The sequence below is a fragment of the Hyaena hyaena genome, unplaced genomic scaffold (genome assembly GCF_003009895.1).
Source record: "Hyaena hyaena isolate Hyena2069 unplaced genomic scaffold, ASM300989v1 scaffold_87, whole genome shotgun sequence".
Lineage (NCBI taxonomy): Eukaryota > Metazoa > Chordata > Mammalia > Carnivora > Hyaenidae > Hyaena > Hyaena hyaena.
The window spans coordinates 113963-126251 of NW_024080718.1; the positions used below are offsets into that span (position 1 = coordinate 113963).

The window sequence follows — 12289 nt, forward strand, 5'->3', positions numbered from 1 at the left end:
TATAATGTCCATGTTCAGGCATTATCATAAAATATATAAAGGACTATCCATTTGATAAAATGAAAGCTAGATGCTAAATTACTTAATTTATTGTTATCAGAGCTCAATTATGGTATTTTCAATGAGCATCTGCTACTTAGGAAAAAGTTGAAAACAAAATGGGGCGCCTGGGTGGCTCAGTCAGGCAAGTGTCCAATTCTTGATCTCAGCTCAGGTCTTGATCTCAGGATCATGAGTTCAAGCCCCACTGTCCAGCTCTGCACTGGGCATGAAGCCTAGTTAAAAAGAAAAGAAAAGAAAATGTTAAACTTATTTCTAAAGATCATGACAGAATATGTCTGATCCTATTTTTAGAATTTCTAGATATTAGAAATTTCTAGGTACAGGGGCACCTGGGTGGCTCAGCTGGTTAAGTGTCCACCTTTGGCTCAGGTCATGATCTCACAGTTCATGGGTTCGAGCCCCGCCTCGGGCTCTGTGCTGACAGCTAGCTCAGAGCCTGGAGCCTGTTTCAGATTCTGTATCTCCCTCTCTCTCTGACCCTCCCCTGCTCATGCTGTCTTCTCTCTCTCTCTCTCTCACAGAAATAAACACATTTAAAAAAAAAAAGGAAATTTCTAGGTATAAGAAGTTAGGGAACTTACTACTCATCACAATGAGTAAAAGCTGTTTTTAAAAGAGGATTTTTAAAACTATTAGGTTTGAATTTATATTTCATAAAATTTACCCATAAGGAGGCACCTGGCTGGCTCAGTCAGAGGAATGTGGGACTCTTGATCTCAGAGTTGTGAGTTTGAGCCTCATGTTGAGTGTAGAGATTACTAAGAAAAATAAGTAAGATTTAGGGGTACCTGGGTGGTTCAGTCAGTTAAGCATCCAACTTCAGCTCAAGTCATGATCCCATGGTTTGTGGGTTCGAGCCCTGCATCAGGTTTTGTGCTGACAGCTTATAGCCTGGAGCCTTTTTCAGATTTTGTGTCTCCCTCTCTCACTGCCCCTCCCCCACTCACACTGTGTCTCTCTCTTTCTTAAAAATAAATAAACATAAAAGAAAATTAAAGCAATAGTGTTGTTTAAAGCACAATAAAATAAGTAAATTCAGTATTCAAATTTTGCAAGTTCATTTGTTTTTAAAATTACATCTTTTTAAAATATAGGTTTATAATTTTTAAAAAAGACTAACAAGTGGTTATTATAATTACTTGGAAAAGTCAGAAGATGTTTCCATCACTCATAATTCTACTCTGCCCATAATTCCAAAAACAGGGTTAAACGGCTACTGTCATGTCTACTTCCAGGTTTTTTTCTATTTATAGTATTATGTAATTAAAATTGAAGTATAGATATAATATCGTTTCCTGCTGTTTCACAAATTAATAACATACACTGAGTGAAAGTTCCATGACCAATATCGTATTAAGTGCTTTATGACCATCATCACCCTTTATCCTTACAATCCACTGTTTCTCTCTGACTAAATTAGTTCCACTGCCCACATGTAATCTCATTCTCCTTATACACCCTTAAATCACAAATTTGTCTGCCTTTCTGCCTTTGTTCATATTACTTATATTTCCTGGAATACATTTCAACCTTTACCTTCCTCTTCTGATTCCCCTTTCCTGCAAAGTACCTTAGCAATTTTATTCTGTTAATGTAGCATTTAATATATATTATCATGTTAGTGTTTATTGAACTATAAAACACTGTGCAAGTCTTTTATCTATTACATGGTTATATAAAGGAATAAATATATATCAATTGAAAAATGCTTTATACTACAAAACCATAAACTATAAATAATACTTTATTCTTTTTAATTTTTTAATGTTTATTTATTTTTGAGAGAGAGAGAGACAAAGTGTGAGCAAGGAAGGGGCAAAAAGAGAGGGAGATACAGAATCCAAAGCAGGCTCCAGGTTTGGATTGCCAGCTGTGCTGACAGCTCAGAGCTTGAACCCACAAACTATGAGATCATGACCTGAGCCGAACTCACACACTTAAATCGACTGAGCCACCCAGGTGCCCCTGGAACCTATAAATAATACTTTAAAGCAATTATATCAAGGATGAGCAATGACAGGTAATATTATCTCTCAGGGTATAAAGACTCCTGGTATCATTAGATGTTCTTATAAATTATCCTGATAAAAATATTTTTAGGCACATTTTTATCTAGTTAGAAATTGAAATGAAATATTATTAGTTAATTGTCAATACTTCTTAGTAAAATGTTTTATACCTTAAAAAAAAAAAGTACCACGAAAGTCTGATGACATTCTTTAAAATAGTTTGGCCACAAGATATATATTAAATGACAAATAACTAAGCTTGAGGCCCATCTCTATCATTGCCTATCTAGTGTCTACTAACTTTATGTAAGTCATGTAACCTTTCTCCTGTTTCCTTTTCTTCCTTCATAAAACTGGCCTATGGTGGGAAAGCAGAACTGGAAGACTTCATGTGCTCTAGGAGTTAACTCCCTATAAATCTAAAGGAGAAATCAACTGTTCATATATTACCAATAATAAAATTTTAAGCCTATCATAACTATTATCATGATCCCTAAAGTATTCTCTAGCTAGCCGCTCAGATTTTGCAGATTCTCTTAAATGGCTAAATAATCATTGGTCATCACCAATGCTACGTCCTATCCAGCACAAACAAAACAGAGTTCTCATTCCTGTAGGTTATTATCATTGTATAATAAAGTTATAGAATCCACGCAGTACACATATACACAAAATATATATTTAGGTCTTGGGTTTTTAATATTATCTATTAACTCTAGTATTTCTTAACCATAGTGCCATGAAAACAACTTAACCTCTGAAGTAGACCAGACTTAACTCACAACTCAGTGTTGCCATTACAAGTTGTGTAACGTAAGCCTGATTTCCCAAATGCAAAGTGGAGGATTAATGTGCTCTGCAGAGTTGATAGAGGTTAAATGACAACCTATGCAAAATGCCTATCTATCATGTATAAAAAAGGCATTTAATAAATGCTAGTTTTTTTCCCCAACAATAATAAGCAATAAAAGCAGAATTTCATCATATTTGTACTAAAGACTCTAGCAGGTTATAGGTCACCTAGCTGGCTCAGTCAGTAGAGCATGTAACTCTTGATCTCAGGGTTGTAAGTTTGAGCCTCATATTGGGTGTAGAGATTACTTAAAAATAAAACCTTTTAAAAAATAAAATAGGGGCACGTGGGTGGCTCAGTCAGTTAAGTGTCCAGCTTCGGCTCAGGTCATGATCTCATGGTTCATGAGTTCGAACTCCACATCAAGGTCGGTGCTGACAACTCAGAGCCTGGGTAGCCTGCATCAGATTCTATGTCTCCTCTTTCTGCACCGCTCCTGCTTGTGCTGTGTTCTTTCTCTCTCAAAAAATAAAACAACCCAGTTAAATGGACAGAAGACATGAACAGACATTTTAACAAAGAAAACATCCAGATGCCCAACAGACACATGAAAAGATGCTCAACATCACTCATCATTAGGGAAATACAAATCAAAACCATGATGAGATACCACCTCATATCTGTCAGAATGGCTAAAATTAACAACATAAGAAACAACAGGTGTTGGCGAGGATACCAAGGAAGAGGAACCTCCTTATACTGTTGGTGGGAATGCAAACTGATATAGCCACTTTGGAGAATATTATGGAGGTTCCTCAAAAAAACAAAAATAGACTACCCTACAATCTAGCAACATTAGGTGTTTACTCAACATATACAAAAAATCAGATTTGAGGGGCATCTGGGTGGCTCCATCAGTTAAGCATTTGACTTCGGCTCAGGTCATGATCTCACAGTCTGTGAGTTTGCACCCCACATCAGGCTCTGTGCTGACAGCTCAGAGCCTGGAGCCTGCTTTAGATTCTGTCTCCATCTCTCTCTGCCCTTCCCCCTGCTTGCGCTTTGTCTCTCTCTCTCAAATATAAAATAAAACATAAAAAGTTAAAAAAAATCAGATTTGAAGGGACATGTGCACCCCAATGTTTGTAGCAGCATCATCAACAATAGCCAAACTTTTGAGAAAGCCCAAATGTCCATAAACAGATGAATGGATAAAGATGTAGTGAGTATATATATATATATATATATATATACTCACTACATCTATATTCACTACATATATATATACACACACACACACAATGGAATATTATTCAGCCACCAAAAAGAATGAAATCTTATCATTTGCAACAACATGGATGGAGCTAGAATGTATTATGCTAAGTGAAATAAGTCAGTCAGAGAAAGATGAATACCATATGATTTCACTCATATGTAGAATTTAAGAAACAAAACAGATGAATACATGGGAAGGGGAGAAAAAAAAGAAAGGGAAACAAACCACAAGAAATTCTTAATGATAGAGAACAAATAGAGGGTTGATGGAGGGAGGGAAGTGGCAGATGGGCTAGATGGGGGATGGGCATTGAGGAGGGCACTTGCTGTGATGAGCACTGGGTATTGTATGTAAGTGATGAATTCTCAATTCTATTCCTGAAATGAATATTACACTCTATGTTAATTAATTAAAATTTAAATAAATAAAATACCATCTCAAATGGAAAAAATGAAATAAAATCTTTTTAAAAAATAAAATGACTCTAGCAGGTTATATGGTTTAGTAGGTTGTAAAGACTCCAAGACCACTGTGACTAATTTTAACATAACTTAAAGGTATTTTTGATATTTAATACATATTAGTTTAAAATAATTCAGTGGCAAGGGCACCTAGGTGGCTCAGTCGGTTAAGCATCTGACTCTTAATCTCAACTCACTTGATCTCAAGGTTGTGAATTCAAGCCCTACACTCCACACTAGATGTGGAGCCCACTTAAAAAAACAAAAACAAAAACCCACAGGAGACACATCCTTTAAAAAAATAATTTAAAAAAAGTAAGATAATTCAGTGGTATTGATTTTTCTAAAGGAGCTCATAATATAAAAATGTAACTTATGAAACATGTCTATTCCTTTTATGACTCTTTTTTTATACAGTAAGGAACATACTCTCATTTCGCCTTTACTCAGAACTAACAAATTCTGGGTCTCTGTCATATTTGTTTCAGATATTTAACTTCCCTCTTAAACGAATTAAATATTCCCAGTAAAATGGAAGCTTTCTTTGTACTGTTCCCCTTTCTTTTCTCTTCCTTCCTCCTCAGAAGCAATCATTGTAATGAATTTGGTGTGTATCCTCCCATTCAAATTTTTATATTTGTACCTATACTAGATTTAAGTATATTTTTTGTATTATACTTTCAAATTATCATATTCTGTGGGTATTCTGCCCCTTGCTCCTTTTTTTTTTTTTTCAGAATTAATCTCCATGGATGTTCATTATGCCTCCTCCTTTTCTCAATTCATCAGTTACACTTCATTCAGATAAAGGCATAATAGCAACTCACACTGTAAAAAAGATGGGAACTACCGACTTAAACAACTTTCCAGTATAAACTACACAGAGTTTCATACTATTCAACTGTGTTTCTTTGCTCAACAACTCAAACTCTAGCCAGCACTTCTGTTGAATGTAGTTTAAAAAAAAAAACACCAAAGCTACCATGTTTCTTTTTCTCTTCTCTTCTGTTCTTTCTTTTCTTTTCTTTTTTTTTTTTTTAAGTAGGCTCCGTTTCCAATGTGGGGCTTGAACTCATGACCCTGAGATCAAGAGTTTCATGTTCTGTGGAGCACCTGGGTGGTTCAGTTGGTTAAGTGGCTGACTTCGGCTCAGGTCACTGGATTCTCTCTCTCCCTCTGCTGCCTCCCCCACTCACAGGGGCATGCACACGCACACGTGCACTTTCTCTCTAAAGTCAAAACAAAAAATAGTTTAAAAAAATAAAACTTCTAATATCAAATACTTTTGTTCTGTTGTTTGTTTTTAACAGCTTCATCACTGGCCCAGCTGTAGTCCCAGGGTATTTTCCTGTTGATGTGAATAATGTGGTACTCATCCTAAATGGAAGAGAAAAAGCTAAGGTCTTTTATGCCACCCAGTGGTTACTTTATGCACAAAATTTAGTGCAAACTCAAAAACTCCAGCATCTTGCTGTTGTGTTGCTTGGAAATGAACATTGTCAGAATGAATGGATAAACCAATTCCTCAAAAGAAATGGAGGCTTTGTGGAGCTGCTTTTCATAATATATGACAGCCCCTGGATTAATGACATGGATGTCTTTCAGTGGCCTTTAGGAGTGGCAACGTAAGTACCAAATATTAATACATTTTTCTAGACTCTAGGACCTGAAGTTCTGAATCAGGAAAATGGTGCTTTAAATTTGTAGTCAACATAGTTCTGGAATCATCTGAGAAGCCAGGTACACTATTTTCCACGGAAAAAAATCTGGTTTGGTCTCATGCTTCAGTAAGAATAATAATGTTTTTTAGAGGGGCACCTGGGTGGCTTAGTCAGTTGAGCATCCGACTTTTGCTTAGGTCATGATCTCGCAGTTCGTGGGTTCGAGCCCCACATCGGGCTCTGTGCTGACTGCCAGCTCAGAGCCTGGAGCCTGTTTCAGAGTCTGTATCTCCCTCTCTCTCTGACCCTCCCCTGCTCACACTGTCTCTCTCTCTCTCTCTCCTAGAAATAAATAAAAATATTTTTTAAAAATAATGGTTTTTAGAGTATTTTAGCCTTTTATAAGGAGAGCAGATAAGTAATCGGTTTTGTGTGTGTGCGTTGAAAAACTCCAAAAGCATAGGATGAATTTTCAAGTTTATCAGTAGTGCCCTAAAGAGATGTTTAACAGGGGCACCTGGGTGGCTCAATCGGCTGAGCATCTGACTGTTGATTTCTGCTCAGGACATGATCCCAGGGTCATGGGATCAAGCCCCATGTTGGGCTCTGTGCTGTGTGTGGAACCTGCTTAAGATTCTCTCTCTCCCTCTCTCCCTCTCCCCAGCTCACATGCATGCTCTCACTTTCTCTCAAATAAAAAAAAGAGACAGAGATATTTAACAGAGAATGGCAGACCTTAAAACAACTTATGGAATCTATATAATTTATAGTAAAAACAAAGTTTTACTTGAAAAACAGTATTAAATCAGGAGCGTATGGTATCTTGGTTTTGAGAAGATCATAATATGCTCAGATCTGCCACTGAGACGGCTTAAACTGGCACAAATCTCTTCTATAATAAGAGGAGTTAATAAAGTAATAGCTAAGGCTTCTAAATATGTCTATGAAGTCTTTATAAAATGGAAAGCTTATTTTTTATCTTTCTTTTAATAGAGGTTTTTAATTGAATTGACTTTAAGATACTTTTTTTTTTTTTTTTTTTACAAATAGTTTATTGTCAAATTAGTTTCTACATAACACTCAGTGCTCATCCCCAAAGGACTTTAAGATACTTTAAACTTAGATCCAGCACTAGTGCATGGACGTCCTAAGAGGAGGGGATTTGTTTCTTGTTCACACTGTGGGCAGAGCCTGGAACCAGCCTGCACAACGTAGACAACAAATACTTGTCAAATGGAAGAATTAGGAGAAATCTCACCAACATGCTTTTTGAATTAGATATTCATTGCTCATTACTATCACTTGTTACCAGATGTGACCTTAAACTGCTACTTGGTTGGCTACACAAATATCATCAGATAAGTATATTCACAAGACCTATTTCCTGGCCTGTGCTGCAGTATTCCTACTTAGTAAGTTTGTACTAGGACAAGACCAAAAGATTTATATTAAGTATAGCTGGGTATAAGATGCTTTGAAAAATCTATCCCTTGAGTGGAGCTCACACTTGTAAAATGCTTTGAAACAAAATACTCTTTTGCAGTAACACTCATAGGCTGCTCATACAATTTCCATACACTGAATGGAAACTCTTTGTAATTCTGTTGTTGTTGGACTAGGCCAATACCTTTGTTATAGATCAGTGACTTCCAACCAGATGCAGTTTGGCTCCCCAGGAAACATTTGGCAACGTCTATAGATATTTTGGGTTGTTACAAGTAGAAGGGGTAGGTGACAGTGGTATCTGCTGGACAGAGGTCAGTGACAGTGCGAAATATCCTACGATGTAGAGGACAGCCTCCACAACTAAAAGTGAACTGGCTCAAAATGGCAGTAATGCCAAGGTTGAGAAAACCTGTTATAGACTGTTACTTAAAGCTTTGCCTTTATGGAAAGGTTGTATCTCAAGCACACAATTTGGTCTCTATTCCAAATGCCCATAAGAATGGGTCAATTGCAACAGACCTCCCCTGCATGACATGCGAGGTGTTTTTTTGTAATCTACTTTAAAAGCTTTTGGAGTTGGAACTCTTTGCTACAGCAGTGTTATACTGTAATCTTTCCATCCCCTGGCTAAAATGGTAATTAAGGGGTGCCTGGGTGGCTCAGTCATTTACATGGCCAACTTTGATACAGGTTGTGATCTCACTGTTGGTGAGATTGAGCCCCATGTCTGTGCTGTCAGCGCGGAACCTGCTTGGGATTCTTTCTCCCTCTCTCTCTGCCCCTACCCAGCTCATGTTCTCTCTCTCTCTCTGTCTCACTCTCAAAATAATAAAAATTAAACTTAAAAATAATTAAAACAGTCATTAAATCGTGATCATTATGAATGTAGATTATACTTTGAAGGTCTTAATTTCAACCTTCCTTATAACTACAAGTGTATAGAAGTTGAGGAATATAAAAAACAAAGCACTTCAGGCACTTACTCTCTATAGCAATTTTGTAAAAGGTGCTAGTGTGAGGTTATTTTCTTTTTAACTTTTTTAAGATTTTATTTTTAAGTAATCTCTTACACCCAGCATGGGGCTTGAACCTGCAACCCCAAAATCAAGAGTCCCACACTCCAGTGTGAGGTTATTTTCTTAAGTCAGTAGATTAAGGGACTTTTTCAAAGTAAGTATGGAAAATTACACATTTGGAGTTTAGAAAATCATATTTGAAATCTCTTCTCTCTGCATCCTTATGCTACCTAAGATGTTAGGTTATGATAATTTACCAATCTGATCATCATATGTTGCTAACTCCTATGTGCTTATTTTTGTAGATACAGGAATTTTCCTGTGGTGGAGGCGAGCTGGTCAATGCTGCATAATGAAAGGCCCTACTTATGTAATTTCTTAGGAACCATTTATGAAAATTCATCCAGACAAGCGCTAATGAACATCTTGAAACAAGACGGGAATGATAAGCTCTGTTGGGTTTCAGCAAGAGAACAGTAAGTTCTACGTTGACTTGATTCACCCACTTTGTTCTCAGATCTGAGAGTTACTCTATGTAGCAGCACAGGTTTCCAAGGAGACTTTGTTAATGTCATGCATACCAATCTTCCTGCAGAAGAGGTATTGGTACTTAAAGCCGTGTAGAAACCAGGTTGTATGTATTTAAAATGGGAAGAAGCACCTATAGCTATCGTCCATCCTGAAAAGGAACACTAGTAACTGTCCTGTGCAGATGTCAGCTTTTAAGATTCTGCAACAATATCTGTTGGCTAGACATGAGACACGAGATCTTATAAGTGCCAGTAAGGTCTTAGGTTCTCCCTGAGGTGTTCAGGACCAGGTCCAGTGTTCCAAGACTGGCATTAAGTACTCCTCACACCTTCTGGAGCCTGACACCACCCTGAGGACAGGAGGACAGGACATGCTCTTCTTTGACTCTCCAGATCCAACATAGGATCTTACACAAAGTTGGCCAAGGATAAGTGGGGGGTGGATGGACGGACGGACAGACGGACGGACGGACGGATGGATGGATGGATGGATGGACGGATGGATGGATGGGTGAGTGGGTGGATAGGTGGATGGATGGATGGACAGACGGATGGATGGATGGATGGATGGATGGATGAGTGGGTGGATAGATGGGTGGATGGATGGATGAATTTAATAGGTTAACTTTCTTCCATCTTTTACGTGGTAGTCATGAAACACATGTTCATGGAGGGAAGGGAGAAATTTTGGAATTATCCATTTTGTTTTTAAATAAACAAATGCAGTTTTGTGTGTCTAGTAATCAGAGAAGAAACACCTAAAAAAAATGTCCTTCCAGATCTAGAAATATATTAATTGTAGTAGATACTATATAACTCCCAACTCTACCATTAGTGTAATCATACTATATCCATTCAGTCAACAAATTTTTCTTTCTTTTTTCTTTTTTTACAAATAGTTTATTGTCAAGTTGGTTTCTATATAACACCCAGTGCTCATCCCCACAAGTGCCCTCCTCCATGTCCATCGCCCCCCTCCCCCCCCACCCATCAGTCCTCAGTTTGTTCTCAGCATTCAAGAGCCTCTCATGGTTTGCCTCTCTCCCTCTCCCCCACTATTTTTCCCCTTCTTCTCCCCCATGGTCCTCCGTTAAGTTCCTCCTAATCCTCCTATACATGCAAACATATGGTATTTGTCCTTCTCTGCCTGACTTATTTCGCTCAGCATAACACCCTCAAGGTCCATCCATGTTGCTACACATGGTCAGATTTCATTCTTTCTCATTGACATGTAGTATTCTATCGTATAGATAAACCAAATTTTTCAAGCAGCTGCTGTTGCCAGAAACTGTCTTTACCACGAAGAATACAGCAGTGAACGAAACAGTCAGAAGTCCCTGCCCTCCTAGAACTTACATGTTTCTTAGAGGAAACAAGCCAGTGAAATATATTGTGTGTCAGAAGATGATTAATGCCTTGTAAAACGAGTTGAGTAGAGGAGGGATGTAGAAGGACTAGGGATCAGGAGTAGAACACTGGCTGTTCTAGAATGGCCAAGGACAGCTCTAGTGTGAAGATCACATACAAGCACGGGCCTGAAGAATGTGCAGGGGTGAGTCCTGTGTCTATTTAGAAGGGTACCGCAGGCAGAGGGAAAGCAGATGTGAAGAGCTGCAAGGGACAGCGTCCCAGGAAAGGAATGAGTGAGGGCAGTGTCAAATATCAAAGTTTATTGAAGGAATAGACTTCTTGCAATTCTTCTCATAGCATTGAATGAGAAGGCGGAGTAGGTGTCCTTCTGCTTCTCATTGCTGCCTCCAGACTATTTTTCCGTTTTCCTCCCTAAAACCTCTGATTTTAAATATCATGCCAGCAGAGAAAAACATTCATTGCTCTTCTTCTTTGAAATCATTTGCTGACTGTGGGGGTTATCTCCTTCATTCTGTGGAGTGCTTAGTTCTGGCACACTCCCACTCTCTCCCATGTTACTCTGACCTAAGTCCTGGTGATGCCCAGTCTACATAGATGACCCTTCCATCACCTCTGTCTTACCCTCTGTGCACCCTCTATTCCAGTGATCTGGTTCTCCATTTGGCCTTGGCCATTCAGTGTCATGGTCATTTCCTAGATCTTGTCATAACACATACTTCATCTTCTCTGTGATCTCAAGTCCCACCATCTCTCTCTGTAACCACCATTTTCTGTTATTCCAGCTCACTCCCTGTAAATATGTGACTCCAACAGTTTGGCTGAGACTTATAATTCATTGTTCCTGCTACCTTTTCATTGTCCTTTACGCACCTCATCTTTACTTTCTTCTTTTCCCCACTTAAGTTTCATAGTCAACTATGACTGATATACATTCATTCCCTAGTTTCCTAATGGAGCAAACCCTAACTCTGGCTAAATCCAGCTCTCTTATCTGCTCCATACCTGCACCATGTCGCCACACACACACACACACACACACACACACACACACAGAATTGTGCCAATAGACCTAGCTTTAAATACATGACCTTGACTCTCAAGTGCCAGCAATGATACATTTCCCTTGTCCAGTGTTCTCCACCTCTCCTACAAGACTGCTGCATACCTTCTACTTTCTTCCCAGTCACAATTGCCTTCTGACCCTATTGCTTATTTCACCAAGAAGATGGAAACAGTCAGGAGAGAATGTCTACTTTCTGACAGGTCTCTCAGCTTCTACCCTTGCCCCTGTATAGTCTATTCTCAACCCAAGGCCCTTGCTTAAGGCAAAAATGTGTGGGAAGTTGGGTCTGACTACAGAGCCATTTAGGAGCCTGGAGGTGTGGAGGGTGAGGGGGCTTGTCCTTCAGCATGCCATTCTCATTTGTATGTTTGGTCACAGATGTGCATTTCCTCGGGGCGCCTGGGTGGCTTAGTCGGTTAAGCGTCCGACTTTCGCTTAGGTCATGATCTCAAGGTTCGTGGGTTTGAGCCCCGCGTTGGGCTCTGTGCTGACTGCCAGCTCAGAGCCTGGAGCCTGTTTCAGAGTCTGTGTCTCCCTATCTCTCTGACCCTCCCCTGCTCACTCTGTCTCTCTCTCTCTTTCCTAGAAATAAATAAAAAT

The 12289-nt window shown here is 38.7% G+C and overlaps 1 protein-coding gene across 2 annotated transcripts in view; it reads left to right on the forward strand.

Moving 5' to 3' along the window:
* Positions 1-12289, forward strand: part of RXYLT1 (ribitol xylosyltransferase 1) — a 25518-nt gene that overhangs the window by 11494 nt on the left and 1735 nt on the right. For both annotated transcript variants that reach the window (XM_039234283.1, XM_039234284.1), the window contains 2 exons: positions 5913-6227; positions 9031-9201. In XM_039234283.1, coding sequence (XP_039090214.1) covers positions 5913-6227; positions 9031-9201 — 486 coding nt within the window. The remainder of the gene's footprint in view (positions 1-5912; positions 6228-9030; positions 9202-12289) is intronic.